Here is a 27,326-nt window from a genome sequence, read left to right as displayed (position 1 = left end):
GGGCGGGGATCATATTCCCCGTCCCCGACCTCGATAACCCCGTTCTCGTTTTCGATTCCCGTTGGAATAAAATTTGTCCTTCGTTCCCATCCCCGATGGAGATGGATTCCCCACAGCGATCCCAAAATTTTTTTAGATAACAGTATTCTAAAAATAATAAATTTATTTAAAATAAATAAAAAATTTTAATTATAAACATTTCTTGATTTATATAATATATATATACATAATCGGGGTTAGGATGGGGCAGGGACCTCAATCCCCATCCCGACCGCAACTCCGATCGGGGATTCTTACTAATCTCCGTCCCCATCCCCACCCCCATCGGGTCAGGGAAATTGGGTCCTCGCCCGGGATGGGGAAAATTGTCATCCCTAGTCTTAGTCAGTCCCCCAACTTTCAAACGTGTGTCTGCACTATTCTTTAACTTTCAATTAGTTGGCCGTAAACGACCAAGTAGAATCACCGAATTGACCTTCATATTCTGAGTAAGAGAGAGAAAAAATTTTGATATTATAACAGATAAGATCAACTTTTGGGTCCTAATATCAATAAAAGTAATATTTTTAATAAAATTTCAAAAATATGTTAACTTTTTAAAAATAATATCAAATAAGGATAAAAATATTGTTCATCTTCTTCCTCTTGCAGATCATTCATCAGTGTCACCGCCCGCTCCCACCTTCGGCAACCTCCGATAACACCTCCGCCTCTACCCAACACTACAACCACCGCCCACCTCCACCTCTGGTCTACCATCCACTAACGCCGTCACCGCCTCTATCCAATGCCGCTACCTCTGCCCACCTCCGCCTCTGGTGTTGGATAGAGGTGGAGGCGAAGGTTGCCGGAGGCAGTGATGGGCAACAACGCTAATAAATGATCTGCAAGAGAAAGAAGGCAAATGGTGTTTTTGCTCTAATTTGATATTATTTTTAAAAAATTAACATATTTTGAAATTTTATGAAATTATTACTTTTATTAATATTAAAACCCAAAAGTTTCCCTTATCTCTGCTACAATACCAAAAATATTTAGAAAAAGGCAACATGGACCTCATCTAAAATAGGATTTATGCATCAGAGAGACCATTATTCACTCAAAACGCTGATTAATTCTGAAGGCTGCGTTTGATTGCAATGCAAATGTAAATATCTATACTATACATTTACCCATTTTTCAGTTTACGAGTACAGTACAAATGTAAATATCTATACTATACATTTAACCATTTTTGCATTCATCTTTTTTCTTTGAAATCGGTGCAAAATGTGAATCCATCTCAAATGCTCCAACTATCTTATCCTCTGATACATTAACTTTGATAAAAAAAAAAAAATTAATTATCAAATACAAAATATATCCAAAAAATAGGTACAGTACTCTCTTCTGTTCTCAGAATACAAAAGTGAATGCTCGCAAACAAACGGAGCCGGAGTTGCAGTGGTCGTTGCCGGTATGATTGTTCGAGTAAACGCTTCCAAAGACCACTTTCCGATAGTTTGAAATCATCACCGACGATTAACTGAGCATTATCTCCGGTGAGTGGTTACAAGGTATTCTCTAATACGGTTGCTTGACGGGAAGAATGTAATATCAGTACCGTCGTCGTCGAAGATACTAAACATTTGTCATCGCCGAAGAAGACAATAAACCTTTGCCGTCATCAGAGAAAGAAGGTAAAAAACTCGCTTTTTTAAATTTTTGTCCAATTGACTTGTTATATGATTATGAATTTATGATTTCTTTGTTGGGTTAATGGGTTTTTTTGTTAATCCGATGGACAAGATCGGGATGATTTCTTTGTCGGTCATCGGATTCTTACGATTCCTACACCTTTGTTTGAACCCACTAAAACCCAAGATCGACAGGATTGAAATAAACTTATGCACCTTTCACTATTTGGTTTTCCAGTTTAATTAATTTTCATTAATGGAGGAAAAATATCTTCAAATCTTCATCAAGATGGTGGAGTTCGAAGAGAGGGAAAAAGAAAGGACAGAAAACCAGAAACCAGATAACCAAAAGCAAAAGAGAACTTGTATACAATAAAATACATGAATTTAAAATTCAAGAAACATTAGGGGAAAAAGAGCCAATTCAGTTCGGCGGGGCCCGATTCGAGCCAGTCACGGCATCATCGCCAACGACAGAGAGAAGCTGGGTGAACCTGCATTTCCAACGTAGCAATATAATCCATTGCTATTTCTAGAAGTTCTGGAAACGAGAGATTTCGGCAACTGGAAACTGATCGTTCGAGGACGCGCACTCTTCGCCACAACACCGATAAATTCAGTCAGCCGGTGAGAATGGCCTTGCTCCATCGAGTTCGCCCTTTGGCCGCGACAGCCAGGACTTGATCCGTGGCTTCGCGTACAGTTCGACCACGAGGCGGAGCTTTCGGGGATAAAGGGGATTGATTCAGGCGAACTTGTCGCAAAGCTTCGGTGTGGCATCTACCTTTTACAGACCCTGAGCGAAGAGAGAGACGGTGCATCGATTTACCTGAGAGTTCCGCTCCCAGATCGACGCGCACAGCAACCACTGGCGACGCCTGCTTCACCTCATGGCTCAGCGTCCGTTGCAGCGGCGTCAGGGTCACTGCTCTCTCTCTCCCTTCTTTCCCTTCTTTAGACCTACATGGGCCATAGGAACAGTGTCAACGGTCACCAATTGCACCAATTATATACATATATATATATATATATATATATATGTTACATAAATATTTACATACATATATTTGCATAAATAAATTTATATATCTATAATTTTAGGATGAATTTATTGACCAACACGAGTGCATCAAATTATAAGACGGGTTAGGCTTAACTAGGGAAAATCAAGATTGACATCAAGCTTAGGCCTTAAACTCAAATTTTAGGACCAGGCCCGGATTGACCATAAACCTGGCCCAACCCATTCAGCGTCCTAAAGGGGGCGCCCCACAATGATCCACAGCACAAGAGATTATAAGATTTCATTGGGAGATGTTCCCAATACAAAGTCAGAATGTGCTGTGGAGCATTGTGGGGTGCTGGTGTGAACTCTTACAGGAGATCCTGTCAAGTTTGGCCTGTTATACTATGTACACTCAAATATGTTGGATTGACCTACTCATCAGGTAGAACCCAGAGACTGGATCTGCTCCTCACACCTGGCGCCTCACAGGTGCTTCACACACATCCTATCATGCAATAAAAACATCTTCCATACTTATTAGTTATTATTCACGGAAGATATTCCCAATGCATGGTGGATGTGGATGTGAGGCGCCCATTTGTGAGGAGCAGATCCCGTCTCCATGAAACAATAAAGACAGTAAGAAGAAAAAGTGTTACAAGACAAAAGGAAAATCAAAAAGCCTTTTGTATTTTTGGCTTGTCTGATTTTTGGAAGAACAAGGTCTGGTGAAGGGTTTTTGAGAAAGGGACAAGAAGAAAATACAAGGGTTGTACAAGAAAGAAAATATCCTACAACATTTTTTGGCGTGCGATCTCTCTCTCTCTTGCTTTCTTATTGGTGAGATCTTTCTCGTTTGATTATTCCAAACATTTAGATGATGCTTGTTGTTATTGGTAACTAAGAGTTTCTCTCTTGATGTATTCAGCTAGTTTGTAACTGAGAGAACTTGTACCCTACTATTTGATTGATAGTGGAAGTTTGTGGATTTCGGTCCCATTATTTTTACCCTCACATTGAGGGGTTTTTCACGTAAATCTTGGTGTCTCTCTTATTTGCTCACATTGTGTTTCCTAAATTGACTATATATATATATATATTACAACTTGCTATTTGCTTGTTAATATCTTTGATTTGCACAATAAAGTACAAAGGGGTTTGTTTCCCCAACAAAATTTCCTTCTAATTTTCTCCTTAGATCCCTTAATTGTTGATCCTATCTACTTGGTGTCGGTATAGAATAGACCTCTGCAAAGAATCAAAACAAGGACTGTTATACATCTTTTAAATTCCAAATTTTCTAGTGAAATTTACAAGCAAAAATCAAAATTAACTGATACAAAGTTACAAACAAGAACCCAAAGCACCTTTTCTCTTTCTAGCAGCCTTTGTTGTGCTAGCCTTCTGAAAAAAATAAGATAAAATCACTAACAGAACTTGATGGTAATTAACCAAGATGAGGCTCTACATCAATGGAAACGCCTTAAATCTTTGATTCCCAAGCACCTTGGAAAACCGTGGCTTCTAATATGCCCAATTAACTGCAACCAAACTCTTGTGAATCTGTTTAGTTTGGATGAGATTGATGCAGGTGAACCTGAAAGTACTGAATATTAGATAGAATTAAAGCTTTGGAGGATTTCAAAGAATGTGCACCCTTATCATTCATTTGAGACACCTAGGATATAAATAAAAATAGCAAGCATTGCTTGGGGAGAAGAAAAAAGAAAAAGAAGAAAAAAAACAGAATTAATACAAGCATTCAGTTCATTAATGATCTTGTCTTAACTGTTTTAGGGTCACATAAAAGATCAATTCATTAGAACTAAGCAATACTAACTGATGCGGCACGATCCGGGCACTCCTAGCTGGTTGCCGATAGTCTCCTTGTTGGCAACGGGCGGCACCTGAAAGATTGAAAAGAAGGATTCTCAGGGATTTACCCGGTGGGAATACTCCGTTGCTTAAGTCAGAATGCAAGGGCAAGAAAAAAGAAGAGTGCAAAAGCTAAGAGTGTAGGTCACGCTTTATCACTGTGCTCTAGAGGTTAGCTCGCGAGCAAAGATGTATTTAGTTCCAGAGTATGAAAATGTGGAAATATTCAAAAGTCTGAAGATCATTTTCTCCTCAGTCTCGAGGGATTTTATAGGGGCGTTCTTGTCAAATCGGGCATAACCGCCATTGGGCCCCTACCGCAACCGTTACCTTCCAGGCCTACGCAGGTGACCGTTGCAACATACTCCTTGTTCATAGGTGACATGTCCTCAAAGGACAGGCACTCCTTCGCCTACTGAGAGACGTGGGTGCAGTCTGTCGAAAGGACAGGGACTGCGCCGTCAGTCAAGGGACGTGGCGCAATTTGATTGGTACGATCTGTCAGATGGAAGCTTCCTGAGAAATGTTCACGCTGCTCACTTGCGAGCTACTTTGTAGCGAGCTTAGGAATACTTTGGGGTTACCCTTATTAGAATTGGCTCCTGGGATGACTTATCTGCTTGGGGGATTGAGCGAACTGATTTCCCTAGCTCGCGAGCTAAAGTTGCCTCGGAATATCCCCTTTGGGGTAGCTCGGGGAACTCGGAGCTCGCGTTGTAGCGAGCTATGATATAGCGGGCCGCCTTATAGGCTTGTTACTTAGCCATTGTCAGGCTATGGTGTTGAGTTGTCACCCGTGCTGAGTTAAGTCCACGTGTCATCGTTTTATAGGTCGAGCCAAATCATCTTCCATCAATTGCCCTCCACTCCTTGGGATGAGAGCGTTGCCTTAGCGCAAGGAGTTCATGAAGTATGATAGACTGATTTGACCGAAATTCAAACTTGATCGACTGCTCACATTAAATGCATTTGCTGGAATCAGGAGGTTTTCTAACCTTTTGAATTCCGAAAACGTGCTGAAGTGGCTCTTAACTCCGGATACCGTGCAGCCGTCATTACCTCAATCATGGGAGACGTGCAGCCAATTGCTTTTCGGTTTTCAGAAGGTGTGCAGTCAGTACTCCCGCGAACCGTCGAATCTACCTTAATCTGGGTCGTTGATTCGGAAGCGTGGAGGTTATAAATAAAAGGGCCCTCTGGGTTTCATTTTCCCCCACACCATCTTGTTGTCTTCGGATTTTGAGGTCGCGCATCTGTCAAGTCTACTCGAGTTCCTCAGTTCACTTCGTCTCCTCCCTTTCAGTGAGTCTCGATTACTATCAGTCATGTTTGGCTACCTATACCATACTCGTCATCGGGGCGATGACCAGGATGATGATGCTCCCTCGAGCTCGGGGGGAGCTTGGGAATAGACCCCGGGAGACCTCCGGTGACGGAGCCTCCACTTCCCAGGGAAGGGAGCCCGATACTTTCGGCCCTTCCTCCATGATAGAGGGGAGACTTAGGTCTCTAATTAGCTATTTCCACCTTCCCAAGGACCTCGTCGAATCTACCTTAATATGGGTCGTTGATTCGGAAGCGTGGAGGTTATAAATAGAAGGGCCCTCTAGGTTTCATTTTCCCCCACACCATCTTGTTGTCTTCGGATTTTGAGGTCGCGCATCTGTCAAATCTACTCGAGTTCCTCAGTTCACTTCGTCCCTTTTAGTGAGTCTCGATTACTATCAGTCATGTTTGGGTACCCGTACCATACTCGTCATCGGGGCGATGACCAGGATGATGATGCTCCCTCGAGCTCGGGGGGAGCTTGGGAACAAGCCCCGGGAGACCTCCGATGACGGAGCCTCCACTTCCCGAGGAAGGGAGCCCGATACTTTCGGCCCTTCGTCCATGACAGAGGGGAGACTTAGGTCTCTAATTAGCTATTTCCACCTTCCCAAGGGCCTCGTCTATTGCCTTCCCACCGGTAACTTTCCGTGGGAGCATGGTCCCAATGAGATAGTCATCTACCAGGAATAGCTCGAGGCTGTCCTACGTCTCCCCCTGCACCCCTTGATAGTGGAGGTGCTAAACCACTTTAACGTCACTATCGATCAGCTTCATCCCAACGCCATTCGGAACATAGTTGGGGCTATATCCTTGTGCTATGAATATTGTCTTCCTTTGAATCTCAACATTTTTTCTGCTATCCTTTGTATAAAGAATGCCACTCCCGGGGCTCCACCGGAGAGGCATCTCTACTACTTCTCTCCCCACCGTGGCTACAAGCTCTTATACGAGTTTCCGAATAAAATTCCTGCCTGGAAGCGGGATTATTTTTTAGTCCGCAACCCTAAAGGGTGGCCCTTCCCTACTTCTTGGAGGGGCGCCATCCAGGACTCTGGGATCGAGTTGGACCTTGATACTCAAAAAATGATATTGTCCTGTGCATCAGTAGACTTCCTCTGTTTGGACTACTTGACCAAGGAGAAGCTCGTGCAGGCCGGCCTGAGCCCGGGTAGGTTGCCTTTTTAGGTCGCGTAGTACCTTGTCATAACATTGTGTAGACAAATATACTTTGTTCTTACCGAACTAACACTTCGTGGTTTCTTCTTGGCATCCATCATGTCTGGTATCGACTCGCGCCGCCTCCTTTCAAGTAACCAGAGGCGTAAAGTGAAGAGGTCGCGCTCCGACCGGACCCCCACCTCCGGGGGCACCGAGTTTGGGTCTGCCGAGCCAGTCTTATCCTCTCCGCCGCCCAAAATCCCGCCGCCTGAAATTCCACCACCTCCGTTCGAAGGGGGAGCTAGCAGGGCTGGCCCCGAAGAGGGCGAGCTCCCACAGCAAGGGGTGACTCCCCCTAGTCCTTTCCAGTCATTCCCTTATACATGGTTCCCAGTGGGGAACTTGGTGTTAGACAGTTTTGTATGCCCTTAGCTTCAATCAAAATTGATGTACTTTATAAGTTTATTGTAAATGAATAAAAGTGCATATTTGATTCATGTTCCCTTTGTATGTTTCTGTGTATTACCCTTAAACTGGACACTTATTGAGACTCGTGTTAGTTTAAAATGTTCACAGCCAGTGGGTCGGTCTGGGGAGACCTATCCTGACAAAGCTGACACTGTGGTGCCACCAAGTCGGTTGGGGTGGCTTGTCTCAGCTACCGGGGTGAGACCCTAGGCACATACAGTGTGGGATTAATTGAATCTTTGAACTTGACCAGATTTCTAGTATTGCCCTGGACCTTGAAGATTGATGGGCAAAACTGGAAAGTTACACCCGACCCCTAGACTCGATTATGATATTGCACTTGGTGTCGGATCGGGTTATCTTTGATGTACCAATCAGTGAGATCCTTAGCGGGGGTCAAAACCTGGGTACGTTGGGACAATCTGAGAATTCATCTGAGTGGGTGATCATAGTGACAGGATCAGCCCCTTTGTCGGACAAAGGTAATGATCGGGCATGCGCTCTCACTGTTGGAAACCAAGACTACCGGCAGCCGATTTCAACCGTTGAGATTTGTTTTGCGAAGTATATTTTATATGAGATATAAAAGTATATATATTATGGTTTCTAAAATGTTTACAAAAGGTTTTAATTCCCGGGATCCATATAAGTGGAGAGTGCAATACTGTTCCTTGCAGCCGAGGGAAAGGTCATCTCTTGTCGGGCAGTGTATGATCATCAAGGGCTGAGAAGTTAAGTGTAAGACCATTGAGGATAATACCTGATAGGCTAATCTTGCATCTGCCCACAGTCCCTGGGTGTTACAAGGTGGCTTGGCCCAAGGACCACTTAGGGTAAGTGTTGGGCCCATAGAGCCCATTCGATGGGTTTCAGGGGGTGCACTGTCTTTAACAGTGTATTCGACCAGGCCTTGTAACAAAGGCTGGGTCGAACCCATGTGGCTGATGTGTAGATCAATGCTTGGGTCCCACGCCATACAAGGAAGCCCAACTGGGCAACAGTTAGGAAGGTTAAATGAGCACATAAGCTTGATGGGCCTAAAGCCCATTTCGAACTGGGCTATTTATTTAGTTAATTAAAGGGGCGAATTCTGAGATGGATTAGCAGATAGGATAGGGTCTTAATCCTATCCACTCAGAGAGTCCAGATCTGAATGTGATTCAGATCTAGAAACCTCCTAATGGGATTAGGATAAAGCTAATCTAATCTGCAGATAAGATAAGGGTTTATCCTTATCAGTAGAAGAGAATGCTGATCCAAATATGATTTGGATAAGCACCTCCTAATGGGATTAGGAGCTGATCTTTCAAGTTAACAAAAGGAAGGAGGGGACGACAGCCTTGAGAGAGACCAAGAAACACATCAGATCCTCTTTAGTGCTGAAATCAAGAAGAGAGAATTTTGCACCCTGCGAATACTCTCTTGCCGCCTCCCTGCTCTTGTCGCCCTATTTGCCAGTTCGATCTCCAACTGTGGGAGAAGTCAAGATTGGATCTTGACATCAGTTCTTTGAGAAATGATTGAAAAGGAAGCTGTGCTCACGTACCATTCTACTGATTCTTGCGAAGGACAGAGTTCTTGGGGAAGAACACTGCTAATTCTACTCCATCCTACACTGCGTCATCTTCAGTGGGAGCAGTCTTTGGATCCTTCCTTGGGCGTGAACACCTTCATTGGGAGATATTACTTCTCCGTATCAGGTATTATTCTCTCCCATTCCTTTTGGTTCAGATCTGGTTCAGTTTAAGGTTCAAGATTTATCTTTGAAAATATGATTTTCTAAATAGGGAATGTGATTCCCAATTGAAGGGAGAGAAAAAATTTTTGAAATTCGCCCCTTATTCCGCAATCTTTGGGCATCCATGGGATGGATTTCTCATCCTTTCACTTGGAGGGGGTGAACAATTACCTTGTGGCTCGACGAAAGAGCCAGCGAGCGATCTGTAATGAGGAGGTCGCTAAGTGGGAAGAGATGGAGCCCGGGGATCTCGTCACGCTCACCTCCTCTCACTGTATGGTGGTAAGTGGCCATTCCCCTCTTCTCGCTTTTCGCTTCCTTTTGCTGTCTTTTGATCATAGTTTTTTGTCGGCAAGTGAACACTGCCATCCACGCCATGGCCCTCTAGATGCACATCCACTCCGGCGATGCTCGCAACCAGAGGGTCATTGCTCAGAAGCTCTAGGGTGAGCTCGACCGAACTCGGGGCGAGCTCCTTCACACTCGCAAGGGGAGTGAGTCCCAGGAGCTGCTCGTCTGAGACCAGGAGGCGCAAATTGCCAGGCTTTCTGAGGAGAGCACGCGCTATAGGGAGGAGCCGTCAAGGGTGGCAGCGGAGAGGGAGCTCCTTTGCCAACAGGTTCGAGACTTGGAGTCCACTCTTCTGGACCAAACTCGAAACTTCGACAACCTGGTGGAGGCCGAGCGAGAAAAGGCGGTCTGGGACTTCAAGGACTCCCAAGAGTATCATGACCTCCAAGTGGAGTATGGCTCAAACTCGTACCGCTCCGGATTCAAGCTCTGCCGATGGTTGGTCCGAAAGAAATTTTCTGGGCTCAACCTCGACGGCATCACCATGAAGGGCCTGTCTCCCGAGACGGCGAACCAGGCGGAGGAGGAAGAGCCTGACTCCCCGGAGGACAAGGATGAGGTGGAGGAGGTGGACTCCTGAGGCTGGCAGCGATGGTTCTGTTCTGATTTCTGGTGGCTCCCAGGTGCCATAACCCGGTCTTGAAAAGATCTTGTTGGGCGGTTGTGCCCTTTTTACCTCTTAAAACTTTCTCGAGCTGTTTAGCTCGGGTTTTTTTTTTTTTTTTTAAATGGTAATGAAATTTCTTCTTTTTTCTTCTAAGTATGGTGTGCTCTCTTTATTTTTGCTAAGGCAATCTCAACACTCGAGCTATTAGGGCTACATACCCGAAGTAGGACTTTTCGATAGTCATTATCACGAATTGTCCCTTAATCATTTAAGGCATCCCTATGGTGCACAGCGAAGTGATTACCATGTGTGCCTGAACCATACACTTGTCGGTTATTCCTTAGTTCAACCAACGTGCTGAGACGAACTATGCTTCATGGGGTTTAAACCCGAGTTGCTTACACCTCTAATATTTCATACTTTGCCTTCGTTACTGAAGTGGCTAAGTCTTTCTTGATGCCGAGGTCTCAGTTAGCTCGATGTTTTAGCCCATAGGCTGGGGGGTGACATAGCCTGCCCTTGAAGTTTGCCCACGCCATTGAGACGACTGGGTCTTACTGCGCCAAGGTCATGTTAGCTCGGCATTTTGGCCCTTAGGCTCTGGGAGTGACTCGTGGTCTACTCAGTTGTTACAGGTAATATTGTCTTAAGTTGACAATATTCCATGCCCAAGGTACTTGTTTCCCTTTGAGGGTCTCAAGCTCGTATGTTCCCTCCCCGAGCACTCATTTCACTGGGTAAGGTCCTTCCCAATTAGACTTGAGCTTGCCAACGTCGGGCTCAAATACCATAACTTTACGAAGGACCAGGTCAACGATGCAGAGGTTTTGCTTCTTGACCCTGGCGTTATAGTACCGAGCTACTCTTTGCTGGTAAGTTGCGGTCCTGATGTACGCGACATCCCTTACTTCGTCGAGTAGATCGAGGTTGGTACGTAGCTCATATTCATTTGTCTTGTCATTGTATGCTTCCAGTCGCAACTTAGGTACTTCGATCTCTGTCGGGATAACTGCTTCAGTGCCATAGGTGAGGTTGAAGGGAGTCTCTCCTGTGGTAGTTTTCTCCGTGGTTCGATAAGCCCATAGAACACTGGGTAGCTCGTCTGCCCACAATCCTTTAGCTCGGTCCAAACGTGCCTTCAGTCCGCGGAAGATGGTTCTATTCGTGACATCTGCTTGATCGTTTGCTTGAGGGTGTGCAACCAAAGTGAAATTATGTCGTATCCCCATATCTTGACACCAATTCTAGAATTTGATGTCCTGAACTGCTTGCCATTGTCAGAAATTAGTACCCGAGGTAACCCGAAGCGGCATACAATGTTCTTCCAAAAGAAGTTTTGGACGTTCTGAGTTGTGATTGTTATGACAAGTTCAGCTTCTACCCACTTGGTGAAGTAATCCACTGCTACTACTAAGAACTTCCTCAGGCCTGTCGCTGGCGGAAACGGTCCAAGTATGTCGATGCCCCATTGTGCGAAAGGCCACGGGCTGGTGAGATACTTGAGGTCGGCAGCGGACTGATGGTAGATATTGGCATGCTTCTGGCATTTCACATTTTCTGACGAGCTCGATGGTGTCTACCTTCATTGTTGGCCAATAGTACCCCTGTCGTAGTGCTTTTTGGGCGAGGGCCTTACCCCCCAAGTGTCCACCGCACAGACCCTCATGAGTGTCGCGGAATACGAGCTCGGCTTCGGTAAGTCGCAAGCAACGCAAGTAGGGGAGCGTGTAGGATCTTCGATACAGCCATTCGTCTATTATGACGTATTTGGCCGCCTGGCCTCTACCCTTCTGGCTGCATTGCGATCTACAGGGAGGGTGTCGTGCAGCAAGAAGCTCACGAACAGGTCAATTCAGCTCGGCTCTGCTTGAACGACGAGAGCGACCTCCTCTACCCCCCACCGCGAGAATGCTGGGCCGAGGCAAGTCCTCTATGTACACGGTTCTCGTGGTGATATCGCTGATGCTGGCTAACCGGGACAGAGTGTCGGCCTCAGCATTCTCTGATCTCGGGATTTGCCTGATGAAGTGTGACTGGAAGTTGAGCAAAGCCTCTCTTAATTTGGCTAAGTAGGCAACAATGGTTGGTTCACGAGCTTCGTAATCTCCTATGACTTGGTTGACTACGAGTTAGGAATCGCTGCAGATGACGATGTGCTTGGCTTTTACTTCTCTGGCTAAAGCTAGCCCGGCTATCAACGCTTCGTACTCCACTTCATTGTTAGATGTTGCGAACTCGAAGCGTAGTGCAGACTTCAATTTTGTGCCACTTGTGCCATGCAGAACTTCCGGCTCCGCTACCCTGCTGGTTCAAGGAGCCATCTACGTGAATGATCTAGGGCTCCTCATCCCAGTTCATGCTTGGCCTAATTAGGAGAGATGTCGCACTGGCTGCTACCTCACGGGGCTCAGACTCAGCTGGCTTGGGAGCTCCAAGCTTGCCCGAACTGGGGGCCCCGTGCTTAACCAGCCTGGGGACTTCGGAACTGAAAGTGCACTCCGCAATGAAATCTGCCAAGGCTTGGGCCTTAATAGCAATTCGTAGCTTGTACTGGAGGTCGTACTCACTAAGCTCAACGGCCCACTTCGTCAATCAACTAGAGACCTCGGGCTTAAGACTTGCCTCAGAGGTTTGTCAATGAGGACGATAACAGTATGAGCTTGGAAGTACGGGTGGAGCTTTCGAGCTGCGATGACCAGTGCGTAGGCTAACTTCTCTTTCTCTGAGTACCTTGTCTCTACTCCCTACAATACTTTACTAACATAGTAGATGGATCGTTGGACCTGATCTACTTCCTTTATCAATACCGAGCTGACCACTTCGTCACTTGCCGAGAGGTACAGCTCTAAAACATCGCCCTCTTCGGGTCGGGTTAAAATTGGTACACTAGCAAGGTATTTCTTGAGCTTATCAAACGCGAGCTGGCAGTCTTGGGTCCACTCAAACCCTTTACTTTTAATTGCCTTAAAGAAAGGCAGGCAGCAGTCCGCCGACTTGGACATAAAACGGCTCAGGGCGGCTATGCGGCCATTCAACCTATAAACCTCCTTCAACTTCCGGGATGGTCTCATATCTAGGATGGCCTTAATCTTATCTGGGTTGGCCTCAATGTCGCGTTGGTTGACGATGTATCCTAAGAATTTACCTGAGGTGACACCGAAGACACACTTGTTTGGATTCAACTTCATGATAATGCAAGTCTTGGATTAATTCATGTGAGAATTGGGTTTTGACGACCATGTCATCTACATAGCACTCTATTTTTCTACCAATTAATGGCTCAAATAGTTTATTTACAAGCCTTTGAAAGGTTGCCCCAGCATTTTTCAATCCGAAGGGCATAACCTTGTAACAATATAGACCAAACTCTGTTATAAAGGCAGTCTTTTCTTCGTCCGCCGGGTCCATCCTGATCTGGTTGTAGCCCGAATAGGCGTCTAAGAAACTCGGCAACTCATGCCCCGAGGTCACGTCCACTAGGTGGTCGATTCTGGGGAGGGGGAAGCAGTCTTTTGGGCAAACTCGGTTCAGGTTTGTGTAGTCGACGCACATGCACCACTTGCCGTTAGCCTTCCTTACCAAAACGGGGTTGGCTACCCAGCTTGGGTAATGGACTTCTCTTATGAAGTCAGTTGCGAGAAGCTTCCCGACCTCCTCATCGACTGCTTTCCATCGCTCTGGGGCTTGGTTGCATTTCTTCTGTCTAACGGGCCTAACTACAGGATCAGTATTGAGCTTGTGAGTTATGAGATTAGGGTCTATGCCAAGCATTTCTGTCGCGGACCATGCAAAAACATCTAAGTTTTGAAGTAGGACACTTACTAGTTCAGATCGCAGGGGTTCTTGGAATAAAACATCGATTTGGAGTGTCCGAGCTAGGTCTTCTACTGAAGTCAGAATAGCAATTGTTTCTTCCATGGGTGCAACTCGTTCCTCACCTTGCTCTGTAGGTCGCTCCAATTCGAGATTGTCGGCCACCTTGGTCTTTCCCTTGAGGGTGGCGACATAGCACTTGCGAGACTCAAGTTGGTCGCCCCACACTACTCCCACTCCAAAGTTTGTAGGGAACTTCATCGCCAAATAATAAGTGGAGACCACCGCACGTAGGGCATGGGTGATCGGCCGGCCTATTATGGCGTTGTATAGGGAGGGGGTCACGACCACTAAGAAGTCATGGTTGAGCCTTACTACGCTGGGCCATGTGCCGACTTCCACAGGTATTGTTATTTTCCCTAGGGGCCTGACTTCTTCTCCGTTGAAGCCTACTAAGGGAGTATTCGTGGGTCTCAAGTCACTTCCCTGCAGCTGAATCTGGTCGAACGCGACTTTGAAGAGGATATCCGCCGAGCTACCTGAGTCAACGAGGACACGCCTTACCTCGAAATCATTGATCCTTACTTTTATGACGAGCGCGTCGTAGTGGGGGTAGTGAACCCCGCGCACATTGTCCTCTGTGAAGATCGGTTCCTCTGTCTTCAGTCGCTTTGGAGGATTTTGCTCTTCCCTGGCAGCTTCGCGAACTAATGTCCGAGTTGCCGCCGAGAGCCTACAACGATCGAGCCTCCAACTATCATGTGGACGGTGCCCCGAACTGGCCTCTCTTCCGGGGGCTGCCTCTATGACTGCTCTTCCGACCTACTGCTAGACTCAGGAGCATCCTTACCATGCTCCCATTGCCGACCTGCTTTATTATTATTATTATTATTATTATTATTATTATTATTATTATTATTATTATTATTATTACTGTTATTCTATACAAAATTCCTTAGATATCTGCAACGAATGAGTTCCTCTATCTCGTCGCAGAGATTCTTACAGCTCTCGATACTATGATTGTGGTCTTTGTGAAAGCTACAATATAAATTTTTATTCATTTCATTAGGATTCCCCCTCAGGCGGGGTGGCCACTTCACATACGGGGCATCCTTGATTGCCATCAGGATTTCGGCCCGCTTAGCGTTCAGTGGGGTATAGTCAATTCGGTCCACTACAGGGGCTGTCTCCTTGGCTGGGAAGTTTCCCTTCTCTCTTTCTCTTTTCGGGCGCGCTCTCGCCCTTCTGGTTGATCTCCTCTTCCGTGGCTATGAACCTATCTGCGAGCTTGACGAATTCGGTTATGGTCGTCGGCTGGTTGACAACCATGTGCCATTTGAATTCCTTGTGCGTCACGCCCTTCTTGGCTACTGCAAGGCGCACTACAAGGTCTAGGCGTGGTATCTGCATGCATGCATCGTTGAACTGCTTGATATAGCCCCGGATGGACTCTCCCTCTCTCTGAACTATACTGAGAAGGCTTTCCTCAATTCGCAGGCACCGCTTGCTGGTGACGAAGTGTGACGTGAAGGCTTGTGCGAACTGTACCCAGCTTCTTATCGATCCAGGTGCAAAGTTTCGATACCATGTGTGGGCTACTCCTTTGAAAGTGGTGGAGAAGGCCACACACATGCAAGACTCACTGGCTCTTGCTAGGTGCATCTGTGACTAGAAGTCCTTGGGCATTGGAACAGCCAGGAGCTCGAGAGACAGGGGGGATGGAACAAAAAGAGGGGAGCTTTTACTTCACCCGAGCTTACCTCTTCCCTACCTCTGAGCTCGGGCAGGTTGTGGGTGGCAGTTCGACGAGCTCGGCGGCGGCGTCTTTGCTTCTTGGCAGGCTCCGCGTTGGTGTTGCTCGCCTCCGTACTATCAGGGATAGTTTGCGCAGGAAGCAACTCGGGCTGCTGGTGATGGCCGCGAACAGAGGGGTTTTGCTTAGAGTTTGCAGGCAGGATCTCGAACCGGTTTTCCAAAAGTGGGGCTTCGAACTTTGGTTGCTGGGGTGACATAGATCTGGCAAGTTGGGATCCTCCCGACCTGACTACCTATGGCGAGACCGGAGTGGCTGGTCTTTCCTTCCTGCAACGGGAGAAGGCTTGGCTCTTAGGGGGATTCTAGGAAACCTCTTCTTGGCGGGAAGGGTGTTCATTCTGGCGGCGAGACCTAGCTTGCCGCAAGGCCGGGTGTCGGGGAGGGAGCTAAAGCTGAGGTTGAGGCAATTTTGGGAAATGCTGTTGATAGTGATATTGAGAGACTTGGTGCAGCACCTGCTGCTGGTAGAGCTGAAATTACTGAAACTGCTGCATTTGGGCTTGCATGGCCCTCATGGACTGCACCATGTTGTCGAGCTGGCTCTGGCCTGTCATCGGGGGGACGATAGAAGGCTCAGTGAAGGTTGTCCCGACAGAGAAAGGTAGGGGAACGATCAAGGGTGTTGTTACTTGTGGCACGTTCAGGCTGGGAACTCCATCCGCGGAAAGGGGAATATTGAACTGCCCAATGCAGACCACGGGAACCTAGAGTTGTTCCCCGATGATGTCCATCTCCATGTTGCGTCCGGCGTTGCTTGAAGAATCCGTGAATGTTGAGTTTTTGGAAAAAATGAACTGTAAAAGCTTAGAGGAAGGCTTTTAGAAGCGTTCCCACAGACAACGCCAGATTATGCACCACGATCCGGGCACTCCTAGCTGGCTGCCAAAAGACTCCTTGTTGGCAACGGACGGCACCTGAGAAGATGGAAGAGAAGGATTCTCGGGGATTTACCCGGTGGCAATACTCCGATGCTTAAGTCAGAACACAGGGGAAAGAGAAAAGAAGAGTGCGAAAGCTAAGAGAGTAGGTCGCGCTTTATCACTGTGCTCGAGAGGTTAGCTCGCGAGCAAAGATGTATTCAGTTCTAGAGTATGGGAGTGCGGAAATATTCAAAAGTCTGAAGATCCCTTTCACCCCTGACTCGAGGGTTTTTATAGGGGCGTTCTTGTCAAATTGGGCATAACCGCCACTGGGCCCCTACCGTACCCGTTACCTGTCGGGCCTGCGCAAGCGGCCGTTGCGACGTACTCCTTGCTCGGATAGGTGACACGTCCTCGAAGGACAGGCACTCCTTCGCCTACTGAGAGACGTGGGTGCAATCTATCAAAAGGACAGGGACAGCGCCTTCAGTCAAGGGACGTGGTGCTATTTGATTGGTACGGTCTGTCAAATGGAAGCTTCCTGAGAAACATTCGCGCTGCTCACTTACGAGCTACATTGTAATGAGCTTAGGAATACTTCGAGGTTACCCTTATTAGAATTGGCTCCTGGGATGACTTATCTGCTTGAGGGCTTGAGCAAGCTGGTTTCCCTAGCTCGCGAGCTAAAATTGCCTCGGAATATCCCCTTTGGGGTAGCTCGGGGAACTCGGAGCTCGCGTTGTAGCAAGCTCTTGTTTCAGCGAGATATGATAATAGCGGGCCACCTTATAGGCTTGTTACTTAGCCGTTTCCAGGCTATGGTGCTGAGCTATCTCCCGTGCTGAGTCAGGTCCACGTGTCATCATTTTATAGGTCGGGCCAAATCATCCTCCACTAACTAGTAACTATTGTCTCACAAATTGCCACAAAATACAAACGAGTACAACCTGAGCTGGGAAAACATACCAATAAAGATTTTTGCTGTTTTGTGGGGCATCTGAGAGGAATAAAACAATCCCATGTTTGAGAATAGGGTTATATCTATTGATGATCCAATTACCTATATTTCTTATTTATACATCCTTTGGGTGGTGAAAATAAAATTTTTGATGGGTTTTGTTTGAATGACTTATAGAGAAATGTGGTGAAATTCTTATTTTCTGCCCCCATGAATCCCTCTATTCCTCAGGTGTTGGGCACAAGACAGGTGGGAGCTGTTAAATTAAGCTTCAATGGGGGTGCCTTGGGGAACCCTGGTGCTGCTGGTGTTGGGGGAGTGATCGGAGAAAGGGATGGAAACATTTTTTGGGTTTTTAGTGGCCCAATTGTCATTGCAGGCTGAAGTTGTGGCCACTCTAACAGGGGTTGGTTTGTAAAAAGCTCCAGATTCTCCACCTGCTCATAGAAGGTGATTCAGAAAATACCATTAAATGGCTAGGGGAAAAAGCTGGAGGCCCCTGGAGACTCACTACGTGAATGAGGCTAGAACCTAGAGATTTATTGAATTCATTGAATGCTTCTCTATCCTGGATCCCCACACAGCTAAACTCGTTAGTTGATAGTCTAGCTAAATTTATGTTTAGTGGAAGAATGCTGCCTGTATAATTGCAGTTTTGTTTTTTTCTTTGTTCTGTTTCCTTTTCCCTGCTGTAAGAATCTTCTGTACACCTATTCATCAAAAAAAAAATCTGCTGTACACCTTTTCTTAATGAATTCTGGTTACTCTCTCAAAAATAAATAAAGATTCTAGAGATACTTGTTCATTTTTCTTGAGAAAATCAAATAGACTACAGGATTTGAATAATTTTTTTCCTATGGAGGTGTGGAATCAAACCCTTGTATCAGCAGACTCTTCATGGTAAAGGTCATTCAGTGGACCTTCGACGAACCCTGCTCTGTCCCCACCCCTTAATCCCTTGTATTCTGTAATACGTAATACCAAAAGAAAAAGAAGAATTTTTTCCTATGGTTGATTACTTATTTGATGTCAATGCAAGTCTTTCTTAATGGTGTTGATCACCTTCAAGAAATTATTAAATGCTAATTCCTGATAGTTCCTTTAGGTGCAGATTCCTCTGTTATTTTATTTTATTTTTCTTATCTTATAGATCTATCATGCATTAGATTTTTATGATATTAAACCATTTGTTAACAACTTAACATGGAACTCAAAGTGGAAGAAACTTCAGAGGAAGACTCTCAGATTACAGAGGGATGATGTGCTTGAAAAGTTTAGACTATTAAGTACGATGTTAGAAAACAACCAACTCATAGAGACGTGCAAACTTGCTATGCTACAAATATAGCTGTTGTTGAAGTGAGAATTAAAAGGAAAGTAACCCATTTATAAAAGTTCTTATCTTCCCAAAGCAGAAGCCAGACAATCAGATTTTTTTTTTTTTTTATCAGTGCAGACAATCAGATTCCATTGTCACTGAACAATTATGCCATGATTGGATCAGAGGTATTGATTATTATTTTCAATTCTTTGACATGTCAACTGAGAGATGAATTCAAGTGGTCAAGACAAAACACATAGGATACGCTAGAATCTGATGGACAACCATAGATGATCATCTGAGACATGTAGGCCAAACCCTTATTACACATTCGGAGGAAATGAAACCTGGAATGAAGGAGTAATATATGCCCCATGAGCACAAGGACAACCTATATAAAGCCAAGAATCCTTAATCAAGGAATTGTTTCTTCAATTAAGTATATGGAGTTCAACTATCAAAAAAATGAAACCTGGAATGGAGTAATATATTCCCCATGAGCACAAGGACAACCTATATAAGCAGCCAAGAATCCTTAATCAAGGAATTGTTTCTTCAAATCAAGTATATGGAGTTCAATTATAAAAAATAAAAATAAAAAAAAAATAAGAATATGGAGTTGTTTGAGGAACTTCGATTTATTCGATTTATTACTATGTTACAGAATGATGACAAACAAATTCTCTTTTTTCAAAATGGGTCAATTGACTGAGATAAGAAAAGAGATGACTGTTTTTTGACTTTAAGGAATTCCACATGGCTCTCAAGATTGAGCAATGGCTAAAGCAACCCACTACACTACTTTGGGTCTCAAGCCAGATAGACTACAATTTATAGGGATAGTGGCGACAATATGGTGGCAATTGGCAAATTTTTCTCCTATAACTACCCTAGAACACAATACCTAATGCTCCAGCAAGCTTACTGTTCTCCTAAATAATGTATTTACAAAATTTCACCCAGGTTAATCCTACCCTATAGGCTTCAAAACAGAAGGAAAATATACCTCAGATATCTCAACCAATATATATTTGTCTACTCCCCTTTGGGACAAAGTTCTATAGACTGTTGAGACACAAATAAAGGGAATACAAGTGTACAAGAAAAGGCCACGCCAGCCTTTAAAGAATGTAACTAACAGCCAACCACTAGAACAAACTAGACAAGTGGACTGGACAAGTGGAGAGGCTGGTATAACGGAATTGTAACAGCAGTATATAAATAAAGAAAGGAGGTTAGGAGTGGATTATCAATTTGGGAATACAATCTCTCTCTCTCTCTCTCTCTCTCTCTCTCTCTCTCTCTCTCTCTCAGGAGGCAGGCTCCCTCGAAAGAGTCCCTGAGTTAGGCAGTCCCTAACAAGTTGGTATCAGAGCCAAAGATGCCAAGCACAAGATCATCCACAATGGAGAACAGAGTCGACAATATGGAAGGAGAAATGAAAAGAATATCAGCTGACGTCAAAGAAATCAAAGAAAGCTTTGCATCCTTGATTATCAGGAAGAGCGCAGTGACACCAGTCATTGAAGCGGATCAAGAATAGCAAGAATCGAGTTTCCCATCTTCGCAGGGGGAGATCCCACATCCTGGCTTTTGCGAACAGAAAGATACTTCGATTACCACAACACACAAGGAGAGGCGATCATCTGGTACCAGTGGTACCGGCAACGGCACCCAAGAGCCACATGGGCAGACTTCACCGACGCCTTAACCATGCGATTTGGAGTCTCGGCTTTTGAGAACTATGATGAAAGCCTCACTAAGCTACGACAGACCGGCTCCGTCCAAGATTATCAGATGGCATTCGAAAGATTGGCCGTGCACATGCAAGGCTGGCCAGAAAACGCGCTTGTCGGCAGTTTTTTTGGTGGACTCAGGGAAGAATTGCGGCTGGAGGTAAAAGCCATGCAGCCCACCACCATTCTTGAAGCATCAACATTAGCTTGACTACATGAAGACAAACTAAATCGGGCAAGAAGGATTAATCGACCTCTGGGAGCTGCGATCAAACCAGGTATACCAAACCCAGAACTAGGTACCTTGGGTAAACCAGAGCCCAGGTCAGGAGTAGAAATAATAGGCAATGACGCCAACTCTGGTTCAGGCCCCGGCTCAGCCAAGAGGTTAACCTGGGCTGAGATGCAAGCCCGACGGGAAAAGGGCCTTTGTTATGCATGTGGAGACAAATATGTCAAGCAATCAACAGACATTGAAGAGCCAATGGACAACCAAGAATGGGGGCAATGGACAAAAGAATACCCGGAAGTATCCCTGCAAGCCTTGACCGGTCTTGCTTCTTCTCAAACTATGAGAGTAACCGGACTGGTACAAGGGCGCCATGTGCCGGTTCTGATAGACAGTGGCAGCACCCTCAATTTCATTACCCAATCATTGGTCAGACAACTAGGGATTCCGGTCCAACCATGTACAGCCTTCCAGGTGCACGTAGCTAATGGGAGCAACCTGGTATGCAACAGTACGTGCACAGAATTAAAGATGAAGATACAAGGACATGAGTTCGAGGTAGATCTGCACCCCATGGAAATCAGTGGAGCAGATGTAGTTCTCGGAGTCCAATGGTTAAGGCAACTACGGCCGGTGATATGTGATTGGGCCCGTCTCACCATGGATTTTCAAGTGGGCAGCTCACAGGTGCATATTCAAGGGCATCTGTCCAAGGGTCCAGGACCTATTAGTCTCGCCTCCCTAAGGAAACAGGCAGCAGATCCAGCCCACATCATTTTAATGCAGATAGACTCCCACAAGAACGGCCCCATTCTAGCCCAAGGAAGCAGATTCGAAGAAGGCCGCATACAACTACAGCAGCTACTTCAGAAGTTCTCAGTGATCTTCCAAGAACCCAAGGAACTACCACTGAAGCGTGCCCATGATCATTGCATTCTATTGCTGCCCGAAACTGCACCTACAAATGTAAGGCCCTATCGTTACCCCTATTTTCAGAAACTAGAGATTGAGAGGCAAGTGCAAGATATGCTTGACAGAAAAATTATACAACCCAGCCAAAGCCCATTCTCCTCGCCAGTATTACTTGTGTAAAAATAAGGATGGGACATGGCGGTTTTGTATAGACTATAGGGCTCTGAACAACATTACTGTGAATGATCGATTTCTCATACCGGTAATCGATGAACTCGACTGGGCCACCATATTCTCTAAACTAGACCTGATTGGGGAGCAAGTCTTCCTTAAATTACAACCATACAAGCAAGTTTCAGTAGCAGGCCACCGGTGGAACAAACTAAGCCCTAGGTACTTCGGCCCATTTCGGATTGTGAAACGCATTGGGTCGGTGGCATACAAGCTTGACTCCCAGCAACATCAAAATTACACCCTGTATTCCATGTATCCCTATTGAAGAAATGGCCAAAAACAGGAGCAATAACAACAACCACCCTCCCATCATTCTCGAAAGATGGCCAAATTCAAACTGAGCCCACTCAGATAACAGATTTCAGGTGGATACGCAAAGGGAATCACATCGAACCAGAGGCATTGGTGGTATGGTCAGGTCTCCCAATTGAGGATGCAAACTTGGGAACCTTACTTGGATTTACAAAATAGATTCCCACATCTTGACCATGAGGGCAACGTCACTTTCAAGGGAGGAGGGATTGTTGATACACAAATAAAGGGAATACAAGTGTACAAGAAAAGGCCACACCAGCCTTTAAAGAATGTAACTAACAGCCAACCACGCCAGCCTTCAAAGAAAGCAAAACATTGCACTCTTGTGGTAACAAAATGCACAAAGACCAATTACACTTTATTTAAGTTTAATTATTTGAGCTGCTTCATGACAGAGCTGATAGTATAGAAAAATATATGGAACAAAAGGTGCAACAGGACTAACTAAACAATTAACAAGAATTTCGACTAAAAAAAACAATTAACAAGAATGAGCTAAGAATAAGTAGTCAATTTCGAGAATAAAAAGCTAGATATTTTCTCAGTAACAGGAAACTACCTTAGAATTGCCCTCCTGAATTCCCCATAAAAATTCTAAACCGTGAGAAAATTCCCAGTCCTCTTTCAAGAAGAAACTCCTGTAAGCTAGCAGCACTTCTCAAGATGCTACTAATGCATGGAAATTATTTCTTCATCTAAACATTGTCTAATGCGAATTTCCATCACTTTTTCAGAGGAAGAAGGCAAAATATCACAGCAATGACGTCTTGGAGCCTGTAACTAAAATAGGAAAGTGAAAAAAGTATTACAACAAAGACATCATGCAAAGCAATTTGGGAGGGAAAGACAAGGGGTTATAAACTTCAGAGCACCTGAATGAAAAATACTAGGAACTTCTGTGGCAATACCTGTCCATAGTCAAGCTCTAGCTTCGGAGAGAAGACTTTGATCTGTTCTAGATTTTGTGATGCACTCTTCTTCAAGCAACTTCTTATAGTATCCTTGCTGTAGTTACTCTGGGTTACATTTGTATTAGTGAAAACATTTCCAAGAAAGAAAATTGAAGGTCTTTTACATGGATCTTTGGGAAACACCCTCATGTTAAACATGAAATGACTTAAATTAACATTAAGACTTCTCCTCCATGGCATGAACGTTCTCTGCATCAAAATGAGGTCTGGAAGAAGTTGAATTCCTTCAAACACCTGAACTGCATAACCCCAAGAAACTGAAAGAGTCTGTGAATTTGACTGGTCATAGCAAACAGTTTGCTGCAAAATCCTGGCAGGATCAACATTGACAGCATTAAATAGATGTTCTAGAGCTTGAATCTGGCTCCTATTGGGGAAAATAGGATCCACAGAATCCAAATGATGAAGAGATATTATAGGTGCTAACGGATGAGCAGAGAGCATTCCAAACAGATTTCCACGGATATCAACCTGGTCGGATGCAGATAACAATATTCAGCTTTTGTCAGATTATAGCCCGGTTTGGAAAACTGGAAATTTAGAGAATCATTTATGCTCACTCAATGATAATATGGTCATTCAGGAAATATTGGCATTACGTCCATGAAAAAGCAGAGCATGACATGGAAATTTTAGTGCATCTTTTCAGCTGCGGCCTATGTAAATTAACTCACCACCAAGAACTGAGCTTCTTTGTCAATGAACTTTGACTTGGTAATACTAAGCACTTGACAATCAGAAGTTGTAATAAAAAGATTTAATTAAAATGTGGAGATACCTATGGCCTACCTTTTATTTTTATAATACCTTCTTGTAACCTACCTTGATCAAGAACAAACCTCAAACCAAAATCACCAATCAATTTGATTCATTATCCATTGGAAATCAAGCCTTCTACACATGGGGACATTGAGAAAGGTAGGATATGTATGATTAATTCCAGATTTATTTTAATCAAACCTAATACACATGGGAACACTAGAGTACACTACCTCACATCTTATATTTAACACCAAACATTAGACTTCTATTTTTTGTTGGGGTGAGGGTGGGGAGGGAGTGTAGGAAAATAGGCTACACAACGACGGGTAGTGTTCCCCCAGACACCAAGACTCATCCTATAACCAGCCAGAGACCTTACCAGCAAGCTAGATGGCACCTTCAACCAGACATCAAACTCAATAATGGTGTCAACTGTTATTAGGAATAATAGGTAGCAGCAAATTGAACAACTCCATGAGTAGAATTTGCATAACTATACCACACAGAGTCATAGTCCACAAGCTTACCTGCATATCATACAAACACCTCGGTGCAAATGTTGCAAAATTTTCACCAGCTCTACACATTTTCTCCAATTAAGCACAAAAATCAGACTACTGGGATGCCAAATTTCAGGTATAAGACATTTACAACAATCAAATAGTGATACAAGAAAAAGATCTTAATTCAGACCAAATCATTATCTGTTTTACCTGTTTACTTTTATATATATTCTCATTATTTTGCAATACAAATTCTAGTTGGACAAAGCAGCTTTTATTTTCCCGAATCATAAAGATATTTCTGCAGAGATATGATTCAAACTTTCAATGTATAATCCGACTGAGTGATGTAATTAGATCTCTAATTTGATAAGCCATGAGCACCCTACCTTATTTATCACTCATCGGCCATAAAATTTGAATAATGAACTTTTGCAAATTTTTCCTACTTTGGAGACCATAAGTGATAAACAGTAACACAGTAGTTTGTTCACGGCCTACTGAACTGTACATTAATCTGATCATCATTCAATCTGATAGTCAACTCTTTGAATTAACAGGAGGGAAAAGTACCATCATTTATATCCAAACCCCCCCCCACTCATTGGAGATCTGTAGCACTCCTGTGTGAGCATCAAGCAACATTCATCAATATCTGTTTTTTATATGTTTTGTGATAAACTTAAGTAGATTGATTTGACTGCATTACACGGATCCTTGATATGTGACTGACCAAAATCCATAAGATCTCTCGTTCCGAAAGTAAAAATTGGGAATAAATCATAAATTATAATACTTGATAAATTTAATACAATTAATCAATTATTTTAACAGGAATGCCAGCAATACGAATCCTTGGCAGTATCATACATTACAATGTACAGAACCCATGCGCGAATGTACATTTACTTTATTCCTTATTTTTTTGAACAGGTAATCTATTTATTCCTTCTTTTATCACTCATTGCATGAGTTACATGAAAATAAAGATATACCATAAAGAAATATATATATTTTTTTTAGCAGCACCAGTATGAAAATCCATATTAGCTCTTGTCCTTTTTGTGGTTCAGGGCACCACAAGACCACACTACCACAGTCCGCACCCAGGACCGAAGCGCTAGGATATTGTATTGTTGCACTTGAATAAACGACAACTAGCAATAAATAATATATTTTTAGTAAATTACAGATTTGACCTTGGGGCTTAGGGTAATGGATTCATTATCATCATTAGCTAAAGAAAAACAAAGGAAATTGTTAATTAAGTAAATTAATAAAGATAACAGAGGAGGAGATAGATATATTCTCTGTACAGAGTACAGACTACGTCCTTTACCTGATGGAATCCAGATTCATGCGTTAAACCGACACCAAGCTCCGCCAAGCATGAGAAAATCCTCGAATCACTTCCGTACAAATGCGAGTACCTCATCAGACACGAATCCATCACCCTCGCTAAAACCCTAGCCAGCGGGTAGCTAATCGCAAACCCTCCTCCCCCAAACGCCATTTCAAACGAGAACCTGGAATTCTGCTCGAAACTCTCGGAGCTGCTCCCCACGTAATACCACCGGTTGTGATCATACTTGGACAACGTCTTGGCTAGATTCTCCGGGAAGAACACCGTGTCGTCGTCCCCGAACACGAACCACCGGACGTCCGACAGGTTCCGGGCAACGATCTCCGAGACGATACGCGACACGCGGATCGCCGATCGGAGGCCGCCCTTGTAGGTGTATGGGAACCGGGAAGTGTCTTCGGAGATAAGCACCGGCGGGAGAGATTCCGTGGTATTGGTTGTAGCTGAGTCGGGCGGCTTACGGTCGAGGAATACGTAGCCTCGCATAAGTTGGGGTTTCCACCAGAGACGGACATAGTGTCTACGGTTGGGCCAGGACTTGGAGGAGGAAGCGATAGCGAAGGCGAGGTGGCTGAGGGAAGTGGGTGGCGATGATGATGATGATGGATAGGGTTGTGTATGTCGTATTTGGAGGAGCGTGGAGATACGGTAATGGGATACGACGAGGCAAAGAATGCAGAGGGACGAGAAGATTAGTAGGAGATCCTTTAGGCGAGATGATGTTAAGATTTCGCCGGGAATCTTGAGAAGACGACGATTCATCGTGCCTTGGTTCCTCCGAAACCGACGCATGGAGAGAGAGAGAGAGAGAGAGAGAGTTCAGACTAGGATCTAACCGTAAATGTAAACCGAAAAAACGGAGAGGTCTTTAGATTAACTTTTAGAGTGTCGGCCTTGTTTCTTCTCTACAGACCTCACTGTGTCAAACTCAAATTTTGTTTCTTTCGTAGAAGACTGACACGTGGAGAGGCGTGTTTTCGAACTTGACTAATGTTATTCGCCAGACACGGGATTCGATAAATAACACCACCAAAGCAGGACATCACATTAAAACATCAATCAAGTACAAGTGCAAGCGAACGACTCCAGATCTCGTAACGCAAAAATCGTGTACACATACCGGAGGTGGGATCTGTTCCTCACATAGGGCGCCTCACACACGCCTCACGCTATGTGCGATGAGGCGCCTAAGTGTGAGTAGCATATCCCATTCCATGTGTGATATTTTCACTGTTTGCACAGCCTTACATTGCCGATATCTCCTCATAAAAAAAGGGTCATTTATTAGAATGCCCTTATAGCTTTATAGATTTACTTAAACCT

General features: G+C 44.5%; 1 protein-coding gene and 1 long non-coding RNA gene across 10 annotated transcripts; one reads left to right on the top strand and one right to left on the bottom strand.

The window, feature by feature from the left end:
- The first annotated feature begins 1,179 nt into the window (after positions 1 to 1,179).
- LOC148878097 (uncharacterized) lies at positions 1,180 to 2,668 on the top strand. Its single transcript, XR_016100550.1, has 2 exons — positions 1,180 to 1,679; positions 1,915 to 2,668. It is a non-coding gene; the product is annotated as an uncharacterized LOC148878097 (long non-coding RNA).
- Positions 2,503 to 26,907, bottom strand: LOC148878096 (uncharacterized). 9 transcript variants are annotated; one of them, XM_088948922.1, is made up of 7 exons: positions 25,980 to 26,907; positions 23,313 to 23,846; positions 22,964 to 23,184; positions 4,523 to 4,589; positions 4,189 to 4,279; positions 4,050 to 4,086; positions 3,747 to 3,930 (listed from the first exon to the last, which is right to left on the bottom strand). In XM_088948922.1, the coding sequence occupies exons 1-3, from the start codon at positions 26,793 to 26,795 to the stop codon at positions 23,074 to 23,076; spliced, it is 1,461 nt and encodes a 486-aa protein (XP_088805048.1). In that variant the 5' UTR covers positions 26,796 to 26,907; the 3' UTR covers positions 3,747 to 3,930; positions 4,050 to 4,086; positions 4,189 to 4,279; positions 4,523 to 4,589; positions 22,964 to 23,073. The 9 variants fall into 9 exon arrangements, with proteins under 9 accessions (XP_088805014.1, XP_088805048.1, XP_088805027.1 ...); XM_088948901.1 differs by having other exon boundaries at positions 4,050 to 4,279; XM_088948913.1 differs by lacking the exon at positions 4,523 to 4,589 and having other exon boundaries at positions 4,189 to 4,288.
- Positions 26,908 to 27,326: the final 419 nt, after the last annotated feature.

This window comes from Nelumbo lutea, chromosome 1 (assembly GCF_056320005.1).
Source record: "Nelumbo lutea isolate HS-2025 chromosome 1, American lotus-T2T, whole genome shotgun sequence".
Lineage (NCBI taxonomy): Eukaryota > Viridiplantae > Streptophyta > Magnoliopsida > Proteales > Nelumbonaceae > Nelumbo > Nelumbo lutea.
Note: the sequence above shows the minus strand (reverse complement) of the source record. Positions and strands in the feature narration are given on the sequence as shown.

Coding starts and splice junctions, on each gene's coding strand:
- LOC148878096 (XM_088948888.1), bottom strand. CDS start 26,795: ATGCGTCGGTTTCGGAGGAACCAAGGCACGATGAATCGTCGTCTTCTC. Junction 23,847..25,979: donor ATGAATCTGGATTCCATCAG/GTAAAGGACGTA, acceptor GCATCCGACCAG/GTTGATATCCGTGGAAATCT. Junction 23,185..23,312: donor TAGAGCTTGACTATGGACAG/GTATTGCCACAG, acceptor TTCCTATTTTAG/TTACAGGCTCCAAGACGTCA.